This window comes from Scardinius erythrophthalmus (assembly GCF_964197995.2).
Source record: "Scardinius erythrophthalmus genome assembly, chromosome: 14".
Lineage (NCBI taxonomy): Eukaryota > Metazoa > Chordata > Actinopteri > Cypriniformes > Leuciscidae > Scardinius > Scardinius erythrophthalmus.
This window is the reverse complement of record NC_138234.1, coordinates 13,398,534-13,423,167: the sequence shown is the minus strand read 5'-3', so window position 1 is coordinate 13,423,167 and position 24,634 is coordinate 13,398,534. Positions and strand designations below refer to the sequence as shown.

General features: G+C 37.4%; 1 protein-coding gene across 1 annotated transcript in view; it reads right to left on the bottom strand.

The window, feature by feature from the left end:
- Positions 1 to 1,469: 1,469 nt before the first annotated feature.
- Positions 1,470 to 24,634, bottom strand: part of LOC308702134 (elastase-1-like) — a gene marked incomplete at its 5' end in the record, with an annotated part of 60,164 nt that continues 36,999 nt past the window's right edge. The window contains 3 exons of the mRNA XM_081384802.1: positions 1,470 to 1,537; positions 1,667 to 1,816; positions 1,905 to 2,280. Coding sequence (XP_081240928.1) covers positions 1,526 to 1,537; positions 1,667 to 1,816; positions 1,905 to 2,280 — 538 coding nt within the window. The 3' untranslated portion in view covers positions 1,470 to 1,525. The remainder of the gene's footprint in view (positions 1,538 to 1,666; positions 1,817 to 1,904; positions 2,281 to 24,634) is intronic.

Sequence of the window (24,634 nt, the reverse complement as noted above, 5' to 3'; positions counted from 1 at the left end):
CACCTTCCGTGGACTACTTTAGAATTGCAAGATTTCATTTTCTAAATTGTCCTTTAATTTTCTCAATTTCTCAATTCTTTACGGTTTGACACTCAACACTGTATTATTTTGAGTGTTTTTGATCGGGTAAGTGGTAGAAATGCTTGTTTTTTAAACACGTTTATTGGCTGAACATTGACACTAAAGTAGCTGTGACATCAACCTTTAACCAGTATTCTTTGTTTTTCTTACAGAGAGAGAAAGAAATACAGACAGCGGGGATGAGCAGGAGGGGATACGCTTAATATAAATATAACTGAATTTTTTGCACATTTTGTATGGCATTATGTAAACAATTTTAGAGAATTTGTCATCGACTATTTTAATTAGGTGCTTGTGAACATAACAAATGTGATCATAACTGAACTTGGTTCAAATGGTTAATCTATTTTTTTTTATGTTATATATTTGTGAATTTATTTTACTACAGTCCTTAACTTGTTAGTGTATGGACCTTATATGTACTGTATAGCAGTGATTTGTTACTGTGTTATGTGTTAGACAGTGCTATATTTCATATTGGCTGAATGCATGCATACTGCCTGACTCTTGACATTGGACAATGATTTATAATTGGTAATATTATACATTTTGATATTAATGAGGTTCTAATGAGTCTGGTTCGAGGTTTATTCCATATCTGTTTTTTTTTTTATGGTCTTGCTTTTTGTATTCCACTGCTTTTGTGTGTGTTCCTTGGATGAATGGCTTTTGTTTTATTCTCATTTCCAAGTCATTTGTATAAAATTCTGCTCAATTAATAAAAGTTCATATAATATATAGATACATACTGCTGGTATTATTATCTGTTTGTAAACCACAATCTGATGAAGTCTTTTCTGGAAAGATAGCAAAAACTAAAATATTCTCTAGTTTAATTCAATAAAATAGTCAATTAATTCACCTTAAGGTACAGTCAAAATAACCAATGTTTGTCCCTATTGACAGTGGATCTTTTTTGGCCACAAAATTACCCCAAAATGTTGTTATTCCCTACAGACCTTTTTTTTTTTACCACTAAGCAAAACAATTTTCCCTACTTGATATTTTGCTCTCCTTAAATGTAAAAGTTAATCTAAAAAACTACATTTTTGCGAACTCATTAATTAATATAGGTTTCCACTACGATGGACAGCATATTTTCATTGTTGTTGGTTTATCAGGGACCAATCAGTGACCAGACATTACTCATATTAGAAAAAGAAATTTGTTTCCAATGGTCTGAAGGAGTTAATATGTCAAGACCATTACGTATAAACAATTTAAATTTCCACCTAAAAAAAATAACAACTTCAAATAGTTAAGTGCTCTACTAAATGTATTTATTGTTTTTGATTAAACTGGACAAATCTCACAAATCTTTAAAATGATTAAAAAAGCAGCCCAAGATTAGATGTAAAGTTTATTGTAAATATTGTTTGCCATTGCAGATGTTAAGCGCTGATAAATGGAGGATGTTTTTCTTTCATCTTCTCAGTTTTTCCACTTATCCAATGATCTGAAATGAACGAAATGGCACAAGAAACATGAAATAAAAAAACAGTATTATGAGATACAGTTATGACATTGATTGCTTGTTAGTTCCTTATGTAAAGTTTTATTATAATGATGATATAATTGCACTTACTCCACTAATCCAGCTGCTGTAGGCAGACACACGAGTGAAGACTGTTGGCTTCTGGTAGGCATTACAACCTGATGATGACACAAAGCTGGTCACACCATGGACGACGTACTGACCGCTGACCTGACAGTTCAGAGGACCGCCAGAGTCACCCTAAAAACAACACAACAGGAGACAAAATTAGACATTTTACTGCAGTATGAAACTCTTCATGATCTGTTTGCCAGCCAGTCTTTCTCACCTGGCATCCAGACAAGCTGCCGCCACCAGCGCACACCATGGTGTTCTTCACGGTGCTTCCCCACCAGTCGCTACGAGAGCAGGTACTGTGGGCCACCACGGGCAGGTAGGCCTGTTTCAGCTGAGCGGAGAGTGACCCACCAGCTAAATGAAGATCACATCCATAAGAGGAAGGAATCAGAAATGAGTACATGCACATGATTTCAGGCAACGTCAAAGCTATCTGAAGTGAAACTGACTCTTGAGTGCGGCCCCAGCCGGTGATGTAACAGTTGTTGTTGTGGGGCAGAACCTGTCCAGAGGGTGGAAGGGCGGCCAGCTGCACATACGTGTTCAGAGAGGCATCAGAGGACAGACGCATAAGAGCGATATCATATCTGAAAAACAAAGGACACATCACAGTCTAGAAGGCGCATTTCATTTCTCATACTAGGGGGCGCTATAACTTTAGAAGATCTTTAATATGATCATGGATGTTGTGTTGATGATGTAAGAATGGGTAGTTAGGCATGAAACTTATGTCAAAAACTCAATAGAGTCAAGTATGCTGCTTTGATATTATCTGTAATTGTAGATATAGAGTAGTTGCATGTGTGGCATTAAAGTTAAATGCGTAATAGTTGATATATGATGTGTTACTGTCATTAGTGCAAACAATAAGGCAACACTTTATTTTAAGGTGACGTAGTTACACGTTACTACATGTACTTTTATATTACTACTATAGTAATAACAGTAAATGATGCATAATTACAAGTAACTAAGCCTAAACCAAATCCAGTAACACTATTTTACAGTGTGAAATCAAATTCTGCATAGAAAACTTTAACCGCTAGCCTTTCTGCTGTTACTCGTGGCTGCTGTGTAAGTGCATTCTTCAGGCATCAATTCAATGGAGATATCAGCGTCTTCCTCTAATATGCTAAGGTACATTTCACATTTCTGCTTACTAAATGATCTTTATGTAGGCTAGCCTATCTACAGGGCCTGATATTCATTTTGGTGTGAGGTTGGGGGTATTGGGTAGAGAGAAAGTCTTTTCTCTGTTCTTGACACACAGTACAATCTTTAACTCGGGCCTCAATGTCAGCATCTAAATTTGGCCACCACAGGTAACTCCTGGCCAGGCCTCTCATTCTCGACACACCTGGGTGAGATTGATGTAGCCGTTCCAGCAACCCTGAACGTCCTTGCTCCGGAACGATGATGCTGGCTCCCCACAGCACACACTCGTCTTGAACACTGAGCTCTTGTTGTCTCTGTTTATAAGGTGCAAATTCATTTGTATTACTGTGATCAGGCCAACCTTTAAGCACACACTCACACTCCAGAGAGGACAGGATCTCGTGTTGTCCAGCGCTTGATTTGCTCTGATGTCGTCAAAGGACTAACAATGCTGTCCAACATCAAGACATAATCCCTCGACTCTTTCTCTGGAATCTCTGGAACAGGAAGACGACTGAGGGCATCAGCATTTCCATCGTCCTTGCCCGCTCTGTAAAAAATGACATACTCGTATACCCCCAACATCACTGCCCATCTCATAATTCTTTGAGAGTCCATCTGTGGCACAGCTTTCAGTTCATTCAGTAAACTTAGTAAAGGTTTATGGTCTGTAGAGATCACAAATTTACGGCCATACAAATATTTATGGAATTTCTTTACCCTGAACACTACAGCTAAACCCTCCTTCTCCAGCTTGAGAGTAATTTGTTTCTGCTACTGTAAGTGTTCGTGACACAAACTCAATGGGTCTCTCCGTTTCATCTGCCATACGATGTGCTAACACGGCTCCCACACCGTACGCTGATGCATCACAAGAAAGCACTAATTATTTTTTCTCATCAGTGGATTAACACACGGTTAGACTGCAGTAACTCTTTGGATTTTTTAAAGGCTTCCTTTTGTTCTTCTTTCCAACCCCAGGGGACGTCCTTCTTCAAAAGCCTGTGCAATAGAGCAAGCAGTGTTGAGAGGTTTGGCAGAAAACTGTTATAGAAATCCAACAGTCCCAAATATGCTTTCTGATGTTACTGATGTTGGTCTTGGTGCATCTTGAACTGCTTGGACTTTTTCGGGAAATAGATGAATACCAGTGGCATCCACTTTGTGTCCCAGGAAAATGCCTTCCTGTAGACTTGGAATTTAGTCTTTTCCCCTTATTATTAGATTTACAGGGCCGGACACCAGGGGCCTGTACCATGAAGGTAGCTGAACAAACTCGGGGTTACAGGATTAGTTTTGAGTTGACAAAACCAAACCGATGCAATCAGGCTTTCTTGGTACCATGATGCAGCTCATCAACTTTCTCTGTCAACTCAGGCTTTGATCCTCAAGCTATGATTACTCCACGCGTGCGTGCACATAAAAGAGTGACGTCGACACTGAACAACCAATCGCGGGTAGAGCGAGAGCGATTTAGGCCTATTTTTCCGCGGAGGAGCAAGAGATAATCATTCAGAATTACGATGAATTTAAATATGTATTTCAAGCTCGAAACAATATGTTCTCTGCTGCCAAAGCAAGAGAAGACTGTTGGAGAAAGATTGCTGATTGTTAATGCGTAAGTTAAACAAATACGTTCAATATTTATGTAAAATTATGTATGTAATGTGTGTATATGTATGTGTAGCCTATGTGTAATATAGCCTATAGCCTATTTTTATAATATATAACAAATGTGCATGTATGTACTAAGAAAGATTAATATTCATTGATTTTTAGATGCAACCCCAACTCCAAATGTTCTTGGCAGCAGATAAAGACAAAATATAAAAATATAATTCAAAGTGGTGAGTATTTACCACAACCTTTTATTACTTTTGTGAACATTTTATCACAAACACTTGTTTGCAGCAAACAGAAATAAAGAATTAAATTCAGAAAACCAGAATACACTGTGGCGGAGGAGTTGGCTCTGAGTAGGCAATAAGGGACGGCCGATTATGGATGGGATTACAGGTGCTGTACAATCTGACCCTGGTGCTGGCTCCTCTAAGCAAGTAACACTGGGTACGTGTGCAATACATTACTACTTTTTTAAGTTTTAAATATAGCTGACTATGTTCTGCAGTAGAGGGAAATACAGTGTCCCTGTTGAAGCCAGCACACATACACACAGTCTCCCACACAGTAGATATTACTGCTGCTTTACAACAGTTATGCTTTACATTGGCCTATTTTTATTTATTAGGGTGGAGGAAATGATGAAGACACTCTGTCTGTGTGTTCTGAGACAGTTGCTGATGTGAATGCACTGGGCTTTTTATTATGGCAAACATTTGAATGTGTGGCATAAAAAAGGGACTGGCCCTTACACATCTCTTTTATTGTAGGATTTTTCACAACCTGCCCCAGAAACTGAGGCCTCTACCTCAATGGGCTTCAGAAGAAATGTGTAAGGATTTAAAACCCTTGCCATAAATTACAGTCAGTCCTGTGTTTGTAGGAAGTCAAGGAACTTTTTGTGATTTTGATGAGCCTCCAGAAAACTTGTAATGATCATGTTTGTAGTGGAATTATGTTTCAGGTGGAAACAGACTCAGTCAGGGCCCTGTACAAAAGGAGTCTTGAACTAGACTGCACACTAAAGGAGACTTGAACTAGACTGCACACTAAAGGGGTCTTGAACTAGACTGTTCATTAAAGGAGCTGACTGTGAGCTGAGGAGGCTCCAAACAAAATCAAACAGCTTGATAAAACTGATCTCAGTATGTATATAGTTATATTATATATATATTAGTATAACTTATTTAACCAAGTAACACTTTTTAGTATGAATATTTATGAATGCAACTTTCTCTTGCTCTCTTTCTCCCTCCCATCCCACAAAACCAATAAAACAGTTTGTGACCTATCTGCAGTTTCAGTGTGCTTTTATTAAGTGTAATATTGTATGGTGACTGCATCTACATCTGCACCAGCTGGGTGGTCAAGTGTGATCGGGTCAGTTTCATCGGGGAGAAGCTGGTTTTGTGGTGTTTCTCGCTCCTTTCTACTGGTGGCTATATTGTGCAGAATGGCACATACAGCCACTATCTCTGATGCCCGCTCTGGTGACTCTGAAGCGCCGAACACCGTTGAAATGTGCTTTTAGGATGCCAAAGGTCATCTCTATCTTCACTCTGGTTTTACTGAGGGCCACACTGAAGCGGTGCTGTGGCCCTGTCTGAGGGTCATGATAGGGGGTTATTGTGTAGGTTTTTCTAGCTCAGTTCAATTTAAGTGTTTTGTACTGTACCAAATTTAACTTGCTTTCCTCAAAGCGCTGACACAACACAGACTCATGGAAAATTTGTGAGACAAGCACTGGAGCCAGGCCATTTGGCATCCAAACTTGATCATATGTTCATGACCACAAGTCGTCTGCAGATGAAGTGTTTGGTAAATCATTGTTATATCTGTTAAAGTTACTATTAATTTAAAGATTCATCTCACAGAAAATAGAGATCTAACATATCTCTACCTGAACATTATGGCTGTGATAGGACTTCCTATTAACACAATCTGCCTCATGTTCCCCTAGAGCAGTGGAGATTGGAGCAATAGACTGCATACATGTTGCAATGACTTGGGAATCCTATCATAAGATTAACAGAATAATAATAAAAAAGATTCAAAATAATTCTTAACATGTATTATATTGTAGTACATTTGTGAAATTTGCTTTTTGAAAAACAAAACAAAAAAAACAACAAAAAAAACAAGTGTTCATGTGATGTCACCCTATCAATATATCTTACCGGCAATTTTATATAAAAAAAAAACGCAACGCAATACAATTTGCGGTACAGTAAGTGCATGAATTCGACGTGTTAAATTCTTTATGTGCGGCTCTCAAGAAATTCGCGAAGATAAGACATTCCTTCCGCAGAAAATCTGTATCTTTCATACAAGTAACTATCAGTTAAGGCAAGGGGATTTTGTCTGGCTAAAAACTCTTTCTCTACGAAGTGCTCGTCTAACAATTTGCGCTGAGATGTCCACCGGATTTGGAAGAAAAGGTGAAGTCATTGCAACAGACACTTGGAATAAGTTACGTCACCTATATGAATTGATTTTTATTAAAGTGTCTTGCACTTACGTGCCCAGCCCAATTAGGCTTAAAAGACACTATTGACATAAAACAGACATAACATAGAAAGATGACCATCATACAAAGTACATAGGAAGATGACCATCATACAGAGTACATTACCATCATTTTCACAATATAAACCAACAAAAAGAAACACTGTCAATCTAGGCCAGGATATAAATTCCTTTGCCTAAGTTTCCACGCCTTTTCCACATATCTAGCCAAACTATAAATTTCATTTTCAAAGAGCCAGCTCAACATATCCCCATCCGTCATCCAAAACAAATCAGGCTTTTTATATTGAATTCTCTCAAACATACCCATTCTTAAATCATGATATACAGGACAGAAAAACAAAAAATGGCATTCATCCTCAACGACCCTTAAATCACACAAAACACATAATCTGTCCTCTTCTGGTACACCTTTATAGCGCCCCACCTCGATCTGCAAAGGCAACACCCCTGCTCTGAGCTGGGCACACAAAGACCTTTGTAATCTGGTTAACCAACATTTGACATAAGGCTCTGTGGAGTAATCATTTTTAAAATGAACATAGCTTCTCAATTTAGACTTATTTACAGTTTTTCTCGATTGCTTAAACACATTTCTTGAAACTATGCCTCGTATTCTCAAAACTGTAAACACAAATCCATAACGTCTCACCCAATTCCCCAAACTTCCTATTTTCAGGTCAAAATGAAGCTCTACACTCAAAACCATTCACTCTTGCTGAAAAACCAAACTTTGCCCTCAGACTGGACACACAAGCCCTCAAAATCACACACACTACAACATAGTCTAAGACACTGGTGCAATAAATTCAAAACAACATTTCCAAAACTGTTAAGTTATGTTGCTTGTGGTTCCCCCATCACAAACCTTTCCACATGATGAACACAAAAGACACAACCAGTGGATACATTGGCACATTTTTATTCATACACAGGTGCACACACACAAAAATATTTTTTTTTCCTGTTTTACTTTTTTTTTTTACTCTTTTTTTTTACTCTCTCCTTTTTTATATATTTACTTACAGTAAGATGTGTGTGACCAACATATGACAGTAAAAGAGCACACACAAACCATATTCTAATATGGAATTCGAATTGTATTGGAATGGTAAAGAGTGTTGGTCGTGACAGGAGGGTCTCCACTCAAGGATACAGTATGATGAACACGTCTAAGAATGTTCCACATATGGTTGAAATACCATCATTGGCCTAGAAAGATAACATTCTGGGAGTCAAGACTATAAAGGAGAAAGGATGCCCTCTCTTCACTGTCACACTCTGCAGCCACTCTGTGTGACTGTACGACTGCTGGCCTTTTCTTGCAAGAAAATAAACCTCATCAAAGACTATTGGAAATGTTTGTCTCTTATTCAGTGATAGAATTTTGTTTGCCACCACACCTCCCTGAAGTTTCTCGAGGCGACGGTAAAGCGACTCAAATTTGGCCTTACTCGTAGTCCAGCCTCCCTCATAGTCATACCATTGACAAAGACATGGGCAACTAGAGTGGCTTTTAATTTCATCTGAGACTGCTTGTCTTCTTGTCCTTGCCCTTCCTCCTCCTCCTCATTCTTATCCCTCTTCCTTCATGTCTTTCTGGATCCATTGTTCCAAAACGCAATAATCTGATTTGGGCCCTTTTATATATCTATTGAAGGTTCTGATTGATGTGTGTTAAATTTTGACTCTTAGTGTTTCCACCTGGATAATTGTGTGCTAACTGAGCTGAAGCTGTGCTGACTTGAGTGAACAATATTGAATGCTAGTGCTTTCTAAATGACAACATGGTCTAAGCAATGAGAAATGAAGGGATTTGTGTGTAGAGTTTTGCAGTGACAGTTCAACAAATCTGACTCATGTGTCAAAGCAGGGAATAGTGTTTATAGTTTAGTGAAATGGGTGTGCTTTTTGATAAATGGCGTTATGGTTTTGAAATTTTAGTTCAAAAGCCTGGTTATAGTGTTTAAGCAATCGAGAAAAACTGTAACACCTGCCATTGCCATTGCTCTTTATAGGAATTAAACAAAAACTGTCTGACCTGAGATATATTACATTGTAAGTTATTTGTAAATATATACTGTGCTTTTGCTGATGAGAGTATTCCAAGGACCTCCATTGACCAAGGATAGTTGTGAGCTTTATCCCAATTGAAAACTTTCCGAGTAAGTCTATCTTCAGGTAATCTAATAAGGCGATTCCATAATCTCATTACTTCCGCCTTTTGTTTCACCAAACAAGGCTCCCAACCCATATCACCCTCTAGCGCAGCTCTAGTAGTGAATCTGTGCACTCCAAGGAAACACCTCATGGCTCTGCTCTGCAATCTATTACATTCAGGAGCATCTTTGAAGCCCCAGACCCCAGCTGCATAGAACAAAACAGATCCCACCATAGTGTCAAACAGCTGTGTAAATGTTACAAAACTTATTTCAGGGCAAAGCTTCATCTTATTAATAACTGCTCCCAGGGCCCTCCCTGCAGACTCAGACAGAACCCTTCTCCCTTCTGAAAATGTCATATTTTCGTGAAAAAGAAAACCAAGATATTTATAAGTTCTGGAGTACATAAGCTGTGTTTGTCCAAAAAAGAAATCAAATTCACTGCGTGACACAGATGGTTTTCTAAAATGGACTACTTGTGTTTTATCCACATTTATAGAAAGTCTCCATTCACTGCACCAATCCTTCATAATGCCCAACATTCTTTGTAGTTTAATTTCTTCATCTGTGCAAACAACAATATCATCTGCATATAATAAAATGCTGAGGTTAAAGCCATCAATGTCAATACCCAAATTTGCTAATTTTATCTCTTGAGCCAGATCATTCACAAAAAGCGCAAAAAGAGTGGGTGAAAGAACATCTCCCTGCTTAACCCCAAATGGAGTGGGAAACCATCCTGTCCTCATGTCATTAATCTGCACACAGGCCACTGGAGCCTTGTACAGAGCTCTGATGGAATTATACAAGTGACCTGTAATACCAATAGAAAGTAACTTATATTTCAAAAGATCTCTGTTAACCCAATCAAAAGCTTTTTTAAAATCAACAAAACAAACAAAAGTACTTTTATTTTCCTGCAACCTTGCTCTAATGACAGATGATAAAACATAAATATGATCAATGCATGCTCTATGTTTTCTAAAACCATTCTGTTCATCCACCAAAATTCCATTGATCTCGATATATTCACTGAGTCGGTTGTTAAGAATACCAGAAAATACTTTACATACTGTACTTAGCAAACTTATTCCTCTATAATTCAAAGGTACTCTTGGATCAGCCTGTGTGGTCTTTGGAATAGGCTTGATGATCGAACTATACCACACCGAGGGAACAGTCCCTCTCTTAAAGCAATATTGGAATAACATGTGCAGAGTATTTAACAACTTAGGACATTTAAGAACCTCATTAGAAAGTTCATCCACACCTACAGCTTTATTAGGTTTGGTTCTATCAATTGCCTTCCGAACTTCTTCTAAGGAAATATCATTATTTAGCACACTACTAAAAAAACCTATATGTTTCTTTGCTCTCAGCTGATTGGTCAAACTTCAGTCTGAGATCTTGAATCCAGAACATAACCTGCCCCGGAGCAGGTTAGCCGTGCAGCGTAAGATACCATGGCGACGAACACCGATTAAAGCCAAGCTACTTTCATAGTACCTAAAACCCAGGGTTGGCGGAAACTAAACTGAAACATAGCTGGCTAGCCACCTAATCCGGCTTCATGGTACAGGCCCCAGTTATCTTGCCAAGAAGAATTTTATTCTTATATGTCAGGAGAGAAACTCTGAGATTCATACCAGGTCTATGCGTTTCCATGTTTCTCTGCTGCAGTACAGTAAGATTGAGCTTAAATACACAACTGAGCAACTTTTGTCTTCCTTTTAAGGTATCAAAAACATATAGCTGATGTTTAAAAATGGAATGTAAACCTAATTCTTACACATGGTGCAATCCACTATCCTTCTGTATAAACATTAATACATTAGTGGTATACAAATGGTACATTTGCATTAGTTGAAACATTCCTCTTCTCGCAAAGAGCATACCAACTGTACACATTTGAAGTATCATCATCATTGGAACTCTGCTAAGTGAACATTGCATTGCACACATACCTTTAAGCAGAAAACAAAATCCTCAGAGCTACCCTCCTTGTGTCCAAAATATGTTCCTTAAACACGTGTCCATGCAATCTAGTCTAACTTGTGCATTTTAAACTTCATAAGATAATACAACTAATAAAGAATAGTAAACTAATAAAGAATAGTAATAAAGAATAATAATACAGATACATAATATAAAATAATGCAATTATATTCAAAGATGAAATTTAGTCTTCACTTCCTTTTCCAAGAATTTACACTTTCCCCTTTTCAACGTCAATCCATACTCCTCCAACCACTGCAACACTTGATCCAGTGTCCTCAAATGGTCCTGATCATCTCGTCCTGTCAGCAAGATATCGTCCAGATATACAGTGACCTTTAGAATGTCTTTCAGGACCCCTTCCATGGTCCTCTGGAAGATTGCAGGACTGGAACTAACTCCCCCAGAAAGGTAATCTGGGGTACGTGAACAATCCTTTGTGTGTATGCATGACTCATATCTAACTTTGCTGTGTTTTTCACCTCCAGCTAAAACTGCAAACATGTCCTCCATTCGAGGAATGTGATACTGCTCCAGTGACGACTCTCTGTTAATGGTTACTCTGTAGTCTCCACAAAGTCTTACTGACCCATCTAGCTTTAAAACCGGCACAACATGTGCTGCCCACTCTGAGAATCTCACAGGCTCTATAATATGGTCTTTAATCTGGTTGATCAAGTTCGGCTTCAACTTTCTCTCTCATAGCAAAAGGCAGTGACCCTGATTTGAAAAAAAAAAATAGGCTTTGCATCACTTGGTACATGAATCTTAGCAGTGGCTCCTTTTAATGTTCCAAGTTCCTCTTTGAAAACTGTTTCATGCTTCCTTAAGATGTCTTGCAACAACTCTGAGCTGTCTTTAATTTTACTCCCTTTTGCCCAGCTGAGTTCCAGGTCTATGAGCCATGATCGTCCTAATAAATTAGGCCCAGATCCTGCTACGACCACTGCTGTGAGTTCTTTGATAAGCCCTTTGTGTTTGACTTTAACCTTGGTGGTGCCTACAAAGTGCACTGACTGTCCAGTGAATGTTTTTAAACTGAGAGAGCTTGTTTTGAGTTCAGGCAAGTTCTTTTTGGTTTCAGACTGATCTTCCTCCTCTTCTTGAAGATAACTTTCGACATCATTTGCCACGAAAAAAAAATGGTTCAATATTTCACAATACTCATCCCATGATTGTGACTTATTATCAAATGGTGTCACGGATCCCACCATGCCAGCCATGGGTAGTTCAGCTCAGTCAGTAGGCTTCAGGTGGTACTGGTAGCGATTAACTTTCATCAGCTCACCCAGTTGGCGTCTGCTTTTTATTTGCACTCAGGAAACAGCTGCTCCAAAGTTCTGACTTTTATCCTCGTCGCCATATGTTGTATCGTAGATACCAATTAAAAACGAAAACTTCTGGAGGGTCTCTTTTTTATTAGGACTCATCTCTGCTTTTAACAGTGCTACAGCTCACAAACACAGTGTGCCACCGCCCCCTACTGGACAAACACACCTGCCATAGAACATTTCCGCCAGTTCTTAGTATATTACAGTTTTTCTCAATTGTTTACACACAAATACTGGTACTTGAGACACAATGACCACAACATGTAACTCATTCACCAACCCCCTGAACCAATTCTGCTGAACTACAAGCACAATTCCTGCTTTACACTCAAATTGCAGTTCTAAAACACACTTTTTTCAAAACACTACACACAATTCTCTGCTTTTAACACAATTTTCATGCAGAAAATCTCTTGTTTTCACAAGGAACACACTGCCATTCAAATATGCACACTGACTCATCACATGGGCAAACACCCGTCACACAGTTTTACAATCAGAGCTTTAGCATGAAAGGGCAACAGGTGAGCTCTTCAATGGAGCAATGGATGCCAACAGTGGATTTTTTTTTTTTTTTTTTACTGTAACTGTATACAGTCAATTCTTCTGCTGTTTTGTATGTAGACCACTGTATGTACACCTTTGTGTTGGTTGGGATGTACACTGTGTACATTGTTTTTGTGGGGAAAATTAAATATATTTGTTAGGCTACCATGTTTTTGTGTGTTCTGAGTATAAAAACAATATTCTCAAATATTTTACAACACACTTATGTATGTACTGTCTGTAGTAAGTGTAACACTGAACAAAAAAAGGGCTAAGTCATTATGATGAATGGAGAAGTGTTTTCCATTCATCATAGTGTTTTACATTGTGCACATCAGTGTTCAACTGGTTCTTATAAATGTCTATTCATATGATGGTTTGTGTGTGTCATTTGAAAACAAAATACCATTTTAAGAAGAAATAACATTGTTTTGAATGTAAAGTTTCATTTTGCAGGAGAATTGAGGGGTTTTGCCCATTGTTTGTGTGTTTTTTGATTTGTGTGTAGAGTTCTGAGAATGAGGCATGCTTTCAGAAAATGTGTGTAAACAATAGAGAAAAACTGTAACATGCTGCGCTGTCATTCTTTTGAGCATTTTCATATGCCATACATCAAAACAATCCTTACACCCCCAATTTTAAGGCTATTTATGTTATAAATCAATAGTAACTAAATAAATAGCTCAAAAGTGCAATAAACAAAAAACGAAAACATTTCTACATATGTTATTACAGTTTTTTACGATTGTTTACACACTAAAATAAAAATTTCCACACAATTTGCAAAATTCTACTCCAAGGAGCAAAACACCTCCACAGATTTGCACAACATTACACACAATGTCTGCTTCACCCTTTTTGCAAAACATTACACACAGTGATTTGTAAAACTCTACACACATTTTCACACCTTAGACACAGTTAAGGATTGTGAGGTTACTTCCTTGTCATTACAAAGCCCCGGATTGCCAATGACCACACTAATGAACGAACTGGATAAACACAACCACCAGGTGTGGAAGCACACATGTGCTAATTTGAAAACGCAGCACTCAGGTGTGCTATAAAAGGCAGCAGGTGAGTTCACCTGTCTTCAACAAAGATGGAAGGAGCTAGAAGAAAAAGAAGAAGAGTGAGAATGAGAGGGGGAGCTCAAAGAGGAGATGAAGGAGGTAGTGGAAGAGGAGAAGGAGGTAAAGGAAGAGGCCCAGGTAGAGGAAGATGAGAAGAAGGAGATAGAGGAAGAGGCCTAGGTAGAGGAAGAGGTAGGGAAGGACTTATGCCATTGAAGACATAGCCTGTGATGTGGATGAAATCTTATGGCCTGATCCAGCCAGACGGAGAGATGATGAATAGTTACAGTATTCTTGTTGCTTTTACAGTAGTTTTTCTTCAGAGTCAAAGTGTATGTACTTCATGCAGTAATTTTTATTTGTCTACAGATTTTATTTGTTTCATTAATTTCATTGTTGGTTGATTACTGTAACTGATTATGGTAAGAAATACTGTGTAAGTATTGAAATAAATACTTGAAATATTCATTCTGCAGCATCAGTGTTGTGCAGTGCTTTGTAAGTTTATAGTAGGCCTATTTGTGTACATTCTCCCTATATCTCAAACTAATCATGAAGAATGTTGTGGGTATGTCACTATTATTTTTATTTTTTTTGTCATCTAAATTATCCCTTACATAACAATGTCTGGCCAAAAATCTAGCTCATGCTATTTCCTAAAATTAGTTTTTTACAAATGTGTTTTATATTTATCACAGCTGTGTGTAACTGGCTGCAATAGTGTCTGATCATTGAGGACTGTGTTGGTTAAATTAAAACTAATAGCATTTTCACAAATATGTGTATATGTTTTGACTGAAGTGTGTATGTTTTGACTGAAGTGTGTCATTTTGCAAACAATCTAGGAATTATGCAAATTGAGTGTGGTGTTTGGATAATTGTGATTCTGTTTTGAAAAAAAGAACCCGGTTTTCAAAATTGCGTGTAAACAATTGAAAAAAACTGTAAATACAGAAATATCACAAATGTCAACCTCAAACTTGTAAATGTAAAAAACTTGCATAATTACACACAAACTACACACAATTGATTTGAACTGTTAATTACTTTGTAAGATACACTCATTTTTATAAACAGTGCGTTGTGGAGTCAAAATGATGAAGCAATGATAAAAGAGAGTAGCATCTCTGGTAGCATATACCAGGCATATACAGCAAATCATAGACAGTATAAGAAGTGGACAGAGCCATCTCATTGGAACTCAATTGAGACAAGTGAAGCCCATTTTTAGCGATTTCTTAGCACTTCCTTTCCTGACGCGCAGACTCAAACCGAGCAAAGCATTACACGGACCACGTGAGCAACCCGTCTGTCTTCTAGTAGCTGTGCTAAGAGAAATCTGAATCATTCCCTTCCGAATCTTGCAGTGACGGAGAGTGTGAGTAGGAATTGTCCATGAGCTTTGAGCAGGAGCAACTTTTGCTAGGTATTCTGATTAATTATATTGTCATTTTGCCTCCACGTCCCCCCGATTGCCCGCGAGCTTCTCCTCCCGTCCATACGGTAATCTCTCTACTGTGCGACAGAGAGTCGCGTGGTTATGACGCAATCGTTAGCCTACTTTTAAGATGGTGGCACGCGGCCGGTGTGGTACAAGCGGGAAGGAAGTCGACCGGAAGTTGAAGTCGGCCGGGTGCCGCCATCTTGAGCGGAACTTCACTTGCGTTAGCAATCCCATTGACTTCCATTCATTTTGGCGTCACTTTGACAGCGAATAACTTTACATCTGAGGCGTTTGAAGACTCCATTTGTCCATTTTTTATTTCTAAAGAAACAGGACAATGTATAAAATGCTCCATTACCTTGTAGCTTATGTTATGGCCCCGTAGAAGCAGTTTTTGTAAAAGTAGGCTAACGATTGCGTCATAACCACTCGACTCTCTGTCGCACAGTAGCGAGATTACCGTATGGACAGGAGGAGAAGCTCGCAGGCAATTGGGGAGACGTCAAGAGAGAAGCCCATAGATATACAGTCCATAAAAGCAACGGGACAAAATATTTCAACAACGTTTTTGGGTAATTGGAAATAATTCGGTATGTGGCAAGTGAATACATATGAAGTAGCTTTTATCCACGAACTATAATAATTTATCTACTTCATTAAATAATGAAGTATGGGTAACGGCCGGTATATTGACGGGCAATGGAGAAATTATCAGGAAATTATACAGGCAGTGTAAGAAAAATCTCAATGTCAATCGCGGTTAACATTACTTTATTTATTTACAGATCTACGCTTGAAGATGAATGTGATCCCTTTCATCCTGGTCGGAAGCCATCTACAAAATGTCATAGCCTACATAACGTGAAATAAAGAAAAAAGTTTTTTGTTCAAGTGTTTTTGACCATGATTTATTAGCCAAAACTGCATGATTTAACACCTAGCTCACAATTATTTGAATATTAGCCTATGGGCAAATGTTTTACGTGAAGAGATGAAATCATGTAGAACAATAAGCAATTTTAAGAGACTATAAATGAACAGCTTATATGGAATCGATACGAAAATGACTCGAGGGAATATTGTATACTGACAGTTTGTTTCCTGGGATTATATATGTCTGTTTTGGATGGGTTACTATTCGGTTTGATGTAGATAGAAGGAAACGAAATTTTTTTTTTAATGTGTGCGTTTATGCATATGTGTGTGTGTGCTATTTGAATCACTTTTAATCATTTTGGATGATTGTACATGTTCTTTGTTATATGTTTTATATATATAGGCCTATATATATATATATATATATATATATATATATACATATATATATATATATATATATATATATATATATATAAATAATAACATAATATAATAATATTATAATAATTATATATCGTATCATATTACGCTATATATAATTACAATATGACATTAAAACATTATAGGCCTGACAAAAGAAGTGGCTAAAATCGACTTTTATTATTATTATTGACTCTGAAAGTCTCTAACTAAACTAACTAACTAAAATGACTAAGTAGGCTACTGCAGAAAGGCAAACAATTACAATCCAAAAATAGGCTATAATTTCAGAGTCGATAATAATAATAAAAGTCGATTTTAGCCACTTCTTTTGCCAGGCCTATAATGTTTTAATGTAAGATGTCATATTGTAATAATATATAGTGTAATATGATACGATCTATAATTATTATAATATTATTATATTATGTTATTATATTATATTATATATTACATTTTAAAATACTATACAAAATAATTAATCAGAAAACTTACTCCTGCTCGTATGAATTCATATCAGTTCTTGAACATAATTTTACATAACTTCTTAATAGTATGCATTAACTTATACTGGCGTTACATTATAAAATACTATACAAAATAATTAATCAGAATACTTACTCCTGCTCACTCACGCCAAAGAACTCCCCGCTCAAGTTTGCCGTCTCTGCAAGATTAATGATGGCAGTTTGCATGCACAGCTACTAGAAGATTTACATCTGGCAGACAGGTTGCTGACGTCATCAAGCTTAGTTTGAGTCTGCGCGTCAGAAACGGAAGTGCTAAAAAATCGCTGAAAATGGGCTTCACTTGTCTCTATTGAGTTCCAATGGGGTCGCTGTGTCCATTTCTTTTACTGTCTATGGTGTGGTATAGTATTCTGTACCCGTATCCGATTGTTAAGTCTGACGTCACGCGTGACGTTTAGCCTTTTCCGGGTCCAAGCGCTCCGACCGCTCGTCCAGAAATAACAATGGCGGAGCCAGTAAATTTATTTACGATCACGTCCTTCTTTAGTGAGGCACCCTTGGCGGTCAAAAAGGGTTTAAATTCTTTTAACTCCAACAGAGTGGTTAGTGTAGCTCATCAGTCAGGTGGCATAATTAAGGGTAGAGTCCAGGCATCGATGAAAAAGAAGATTTACGAGGTTGAGGTGAGTTAGCTGTAAGCTAGCTAGCTAGTTGACATCATTTGATATTCCATGTTCTGGATGAGGTATTTCAAAAGTATTTCAAAACTGCTATAACTGTGGATGTAAACGAAGATGAAATGGCAAATATGTGACTGCCAGGTTTTAGAGAGTTAAGTTAGTGAACTTAGGCTAGTCAATTTAGTAACGTTAGTATGATCTGACAGCACCGGGATGGCTACAGAATTAATAAACATAGGTTTTTTTTTTAGAAGTGTTAGGGTTAAATTGTTTTCAATATAGGTTCACGTTGAGGGCCAAGCAGTCAAGTACAGCACATGCGAGTGCCCAATCGGCAGAGACAAGTGCCATCATATGGCAGCTTTGTTGATTTGGGTTGAGAAAAATGTGTCCCGCACCGACGTGGAATGTGTGTGGAAGAAGGCCAGCACTCCGAAGGGGGACGAAATTGCATCCAAGAGAGTGTCTGAGATGACACCAACCACAACACGAGGTTTGTAATAAGTTTGTTGATGTTTGCCTGGTTTTAATTATTTTCTTAAATACGTTAATGTGGTTTAAAGCTATTGCTAATAAGATTAATCATATTCATGAAACTCTTCTAACATACACTCACGGTGTGTTGTAATTCAGCTAAAAATCATGACTGTGAGCTTTATCACCACATTGAAATATAGTTGCAAGACTGTGAGGCTGAGATGTACACTGATTTTTTTTTTTTTTTTTTTAAAAGCTTAGATTTTGTGCTATGAATGAATGATCATAATAAAAGGCAGTTGAATTGAGAATCATCACTTGAAATTATCTTAAATACTACTATTCATTTTTATAACCAGTTTTATACCATTATTTCAGCTGGCATTAAAAGACCTGTCACCCAGGAGGACAAAGAATGGGCTCAGGCGTCCTTATTGCAACTTGGGCGTTTTACAGGGATGGGGTGGATTTTGAGTCCAGAGACGCCTCAGGTATTTTTTTTTTTTTTTTTTTTACTTTTGTACTTTCATGTTCCCTTAAAATTAGTAGAAACATTACAATAACACTACATTATATCAATGACAATTCAGCTAGAATTTTGTCATCCAATTTTGTACAATGTTATGTTTAATCATTTCTTGAAATTTGAAAAGTGTTTCAAACTGTTTATTATAGTTAAAAACTAACATTACATAATTTAGGCTCATTTAAAATATTGGTAAACTACACACATGTATGTATGTAAACCATTGCTTTCATTTCAAATGTATTTTGTAAACACAATGTGGCTAAGTATGTGGACACCTCACTGACTTCACAACTTGTGCTTAACGTTAAATCTAGACTCTCCCAATCAAGACATTTGATGGGCTGATGACCAGCCCAGGTTTTGTCCAAGCTGAGGACAAGGCTCTATATGTGCTGTCAATGCTTGCTGTCAATGATCAGGAGAAGCAGCAGATTGAGGAAGCAACAGTTGGCCAGGCTAAGAACGCATCATGGTAAGAAAGCTTATTAATAAAATCAAAATTCTGGTGGTTCAGAGAGCAAAAGACTCTGAAACTTTCAAGTCTCTCTGTGTTGGAGACGGCAACCTCTGTGCAGTCGAGCACGATCCTACAGTTGGGGAAGGGCTGGAAGCAGTATGGCAGTGATGTTTGATTCTTGGCTGTTGAGGGGATGTTGTTCTCAAGCAAACCAACATACAAAACATCATACAGGGCACTAATGATAGTAGTGAAGATGTTGGTTACTGTAGCTGTGCTACAATTAAACCTGGTTGCAAGGTCTACGTGGCCGCAATTTAGTCTAAGCTTCATTAAGGTCAGGAGCAATTGATCAACTAGGGGCATAATTTGGACAGTCCAATCGGAATGATATTGTAACTCAAATTTAGAAAGAAGTGCTTCCAAAAACAGGACAGTGGCAGCATCAGGCAATCCAGTAAAATATTGAACTCTGTCAGGGCTGGAAGAAATTTGACTAAAGGAAAAAGTTTGCTTCTGTTTCTCCAATTGTCTTTTCAATTGGTCATTCTCTCTCCTCAGCATGTCATTCTCCACCTCATTCTCCACCTCAAGTGCCACAAGACTTTTTGAAGTACATGGGGTCTCTTCAGTTACCATGTCAGCATCCGTTCCCTCATCCTCACCACTGCTTGGGACCATTTGTTTCTTCCGTTTAGGGAGATGGCTGAGGTGCTCAGGGAATTGGAAAGTCTTCCCCTCATTCCAAGCAAATCGCGATGGCCCAGCAGCTTTTCCATTGGGGAAATGCCAATTGCACACCCTAGAGTTGCAGTTTGCAGTTTGGGGTGAAGTTTTCACGCCTGTAAAAATTATAAACAAAATACATTTTAATTACTTAAATTAATTTTCATGTGAACACACTACAATAACATTAAAGCATTCATTGGCAATAATTGCTGTCTACAAATGTTTTGTTTGAATTGTGTGCATGTGTGTACTGAACACTGTAGTTTGTGCAGTTTTTATTTAGCTTGTTGTCCTGTTAGTTTATGCTTGTTCTGTGTATGTACACTGAGAGCAAAGATCAGAGTCAAATATGTAAACATACCAGGCCATTAATCATGATTCTGATCTTATATCTCAGACTCCCTCCAACAATACTCAATTATAGCAAGAAAAAAACATTAAACCAGTTAAAGTATGATAATATGCTAACATTTCTCATTAACGTTACACCCATTTACCTGTATTTTTACTTTTAAATCTGATTTCTCAAAGTAAATTTTCAGAAACTAATGCATGTATGTTATTACCCCATGATTTATTCACTCTGAAGCCATCCTAAAAGTGTACATGACATTCTTCTTTCAGACGAATACAATCGGAGTTATATTAATAATGTCCTAGATGTATTATAGAAATGAGAAACGTTAGCAGATTATCATTGCTACGTACAGACATCTTCGTGCTTCAGCTTATCTTTGACTAGCGTTATTGCCAAAGCTAATCTTAGCTAGCTAGTTTCATCTTAATTAGGCAGCACAGAACAATGCCTGACAATCCTAACATGATGCAAGATTTGGGTTTATAACAACAAACAACACATAAAACCCATAGACTACATGAGCCTTTTTCTCAAAGCACTGGTTTTGCTTCGGCGCCAGTGGATGCTAACGTTAGCACCCACTGGCGCCAAAATTTCTTCATTCGTTTAAGATTTGTAACTTACCTTATCAACTGCAGCCATTTCCTCTTCTCTTTGTCGTCACAGGGAAATCGGTAAAACGACAGCTGAATGTCACTTTCTTTTTTTAACTCAGATCTGTTCAAACAACACGGGACACAGCACTGCGGCATTGTAAAAACACTAGCGAAAGCGGTAGGTAGATAGAGAGGACGCGGACTTTGGACCCGGAAACAGTATTATCGGAGAGTGGTGACGTCACGACTTAACAACCGAATAGTAATGGGTCCGGGCTGAGGACCCAAGCAATCCGATTGGTTCAAAGCCCGTTTTATGGGTAATCGCTTTAGTGCCTGGTTACAAATCATACAAAATCACTTTATTATAGAAGACGTTTGTACTACGTTATAACGAATCATTAATGTATTTAATGTATTTTAAATTATACGGTTCATATACTAGTATTTAACCGAAGCTATAGATTGTGAAATTAAACATTTCTCGTTGGTAGTGTTTTTTAGTTAGCTTAGATAATATCATTGCATACAGCTAACGTTATCCGATGATCGTGATTCGTGCTATGAGCTTTTCCTGAGCTTATACTGCACTGATACCGCCTTACCATATTAACAGCCATTCGTAATGCAATTATAATTATGTAATTATTTTTGACACTTTTATTTATTAAAATAATGCTTATTTGTGTATATTACTATTTTTCGTATTAACAGTTTAGACATTTAAATAAATTACAGAATGCTAGTGGGTGTGTTGTGGGTTATAAATAAATATAAAATATAAAATCTAGCCTTGACTAAAGAACAGTATAATAAAATTATGGAATCACAATTTTTAATGTAATTAATCAAACCCCTTAATTCATATAATAATCTTTTATTTGAAAGAAATAACATTTTTAAAGTATGTTTTGTGACAACGTTATTTGTTATTCAGCAATGGGGCATAAATTGCTTTTTTATTACAAGCATGTCATTTGTGTACTAATGCATATGATTTATGTCATAATTAATTCTTAATACAGAACATCATACAACACAATAACATTTAATGTAATAAAATGAGAGAACCAAAACTTATATAAAAATTTAATTAAATTACACAATACAATACAATACATAATGAATTCAACTGAATTATGAAATGTAATATATTACATTTTTATTAACACAAAACTACAAGCAAAATGCACATTGTTTTAGGACATTTATAGAGCTTTTTAAAATACACAATACAAAGCAGCTTTAAACAAACATACTCTAGTATGTATTTACTTTCCTAAACACTTTTTGTGATAGTCCTCTGGCTATACATTGTGGAGATTTAAAAACAATTAATGTTGAGTTAGCTGTGTTAAAATATTTAATGAACTGTAAGGTTAAAGTTTTTTGAGAGCTAATGAGACACAAATAGATGCAGTGTCTTTTGCTGTATGTAAAGTCAGATCTTTAGTTTGAAGTAAATTCATGTTGTATGTGCAGTCAATTCTTTGTGGAACCATCCTAAGGTTTAGATGATGCAGTCAGTCAGTTTCCCCTTTAGATGGTGCGGTCGTGACCTGGTAGGTGAGGAGGCTGGACTAGGTGTCATGGACTGGCACGAGGAACTCTGCAAAAACACACACACAACACGTCACATGCAACTGTACAATTGCAGTCTTTAGTGCTATGGAACATCACTCACTGTTTTTGCTTTGATAAGCAAACTCAAAGGTGCAACGCAGCAGCAGACGTAGTTAGCTCGTTGAACCTGGGTGTCATGGATGGACTGGCACGAGGAACTCTGCAAAAACACACACACAACACGTCACATGCAACTGAACACTTGCAGTCTTTAGTGCTGTGGAACATCACTCACTGTTTTTGCTTTGATAAGCAAACTCAAAGGTGCAACGCAGCAGCAGACGTAGTTAGCTCGTTGAACCTGGGTGCCGTGGATGGACTGGCACGAGGAACTCTGCAAAAACACACACACAACACGTCACATGTACTAAGCACACTGTCCACTGTCCGCGAAACCACTATTTTACATAGTGTAACAAATGCTTCGTGGAATCTCCATATCTCAGCTCTGGAAGGCTCTAGAGCCTCCAATCTTGCACTCCTGTCTGCGCCTCAGCACCCTCTATCCAAATCCAGAGTTTCAAGAAGATCAGATAAACTTTATTTTTTGACCCAAAAAAAACGACAGGGGAAGAAGGCCTTATAGTTTTTTTGGTTCGAAAAATAAAGTTTCTCGGATCTTCTTGAAACCTTGGATTCTGATAGAGGGCGATGAGGCGTAGAGAGGAGTGCAAGTCCTGCCTCTCCTCTCCTGAGCTGAGATATGGAGATCCCTTTTTAAATATGTACAAATAACTTTTTAACGTATGCTTTTCTGGTAACAGGGCTGACACAATGAGTGTGTCCCTGTCTTTCAGATATTACATAAACTCAAAGAAAAGAAGAGAACACTTGTCTTCTACCATCAACTTCATGAAAGGCAGATGATACAAGCAGAAGTAGAAAAATCATACTGAGGGACATGCCATTTTCAACATTTCTGCAAGATGCTTTGCACAAAAAATGTGATTAAAATCCTTTAAAAACAAAAGAAACAGAAATTAATTTATTCTTATATTATTAGACATATTACGGAAACTAAATTATAAAATATTTTATTTGTTTTATGGTTTATTAAGATTTACAGAGCTTTTTTTCCCTAAGGGACACAAAATGGCACGTTTACGTATAATGACCCAACTGTGATAGGACTCATTAGATATTGCTTGATGCTGCAATATTTTTTTTACCTACAAGAGTCTCCTAGGATAGAAGGAATGGGTGGATATTCCGGAGCAACTTGGCATTTCTGACTGACCATTTGCCATCTTGGTTTGGAGGGGGAAAAATCGAAACACAACGGCTTGCCACTTGGTTTAAATATATAGGATGATGCACCAGGATGGGTCCACTGAAGAGGATGATGTGCAACTATGCCATCAAAACAAAATTTAATTTTTTTTAATAGCTGTCCACTGTAATGACCACTATGCATGAAAGGGTTAATCCATATAAAACAGCGCTTAATCTTGCAAAGTACGTTTTGGTGTTACTGCTATCATCGCTATGTTGTGAGAAGGTATTCCTTTGCAGAGATCCCAACCCTAACTAAGCATTTAACAAACAGAAAAAAGTGACATCTCATTACCAGATGTTCTCCAGTCCTAAAAGTAAAACAAAAACACAAACAATCTATATTTAAAAGATCTTTTAGAAAGTCATGGTCTCTTTTGAGCCTTTGTCAGTGATGCTTGATTTCTTTCAAGACAACATACTCTGAAATACTTCCCATACATGAAAAGAAAAATACATGCCGTGTTGGTGATATCATATTATATATATATTAAAATATTCTTACATAGGCTATATAAAATAAAATGCCACAACCCTGTCTCTTTTTGTTAAATTTCAGTTTTATTGATCAATAATAGCAATAATGAAAGTATAAGTAG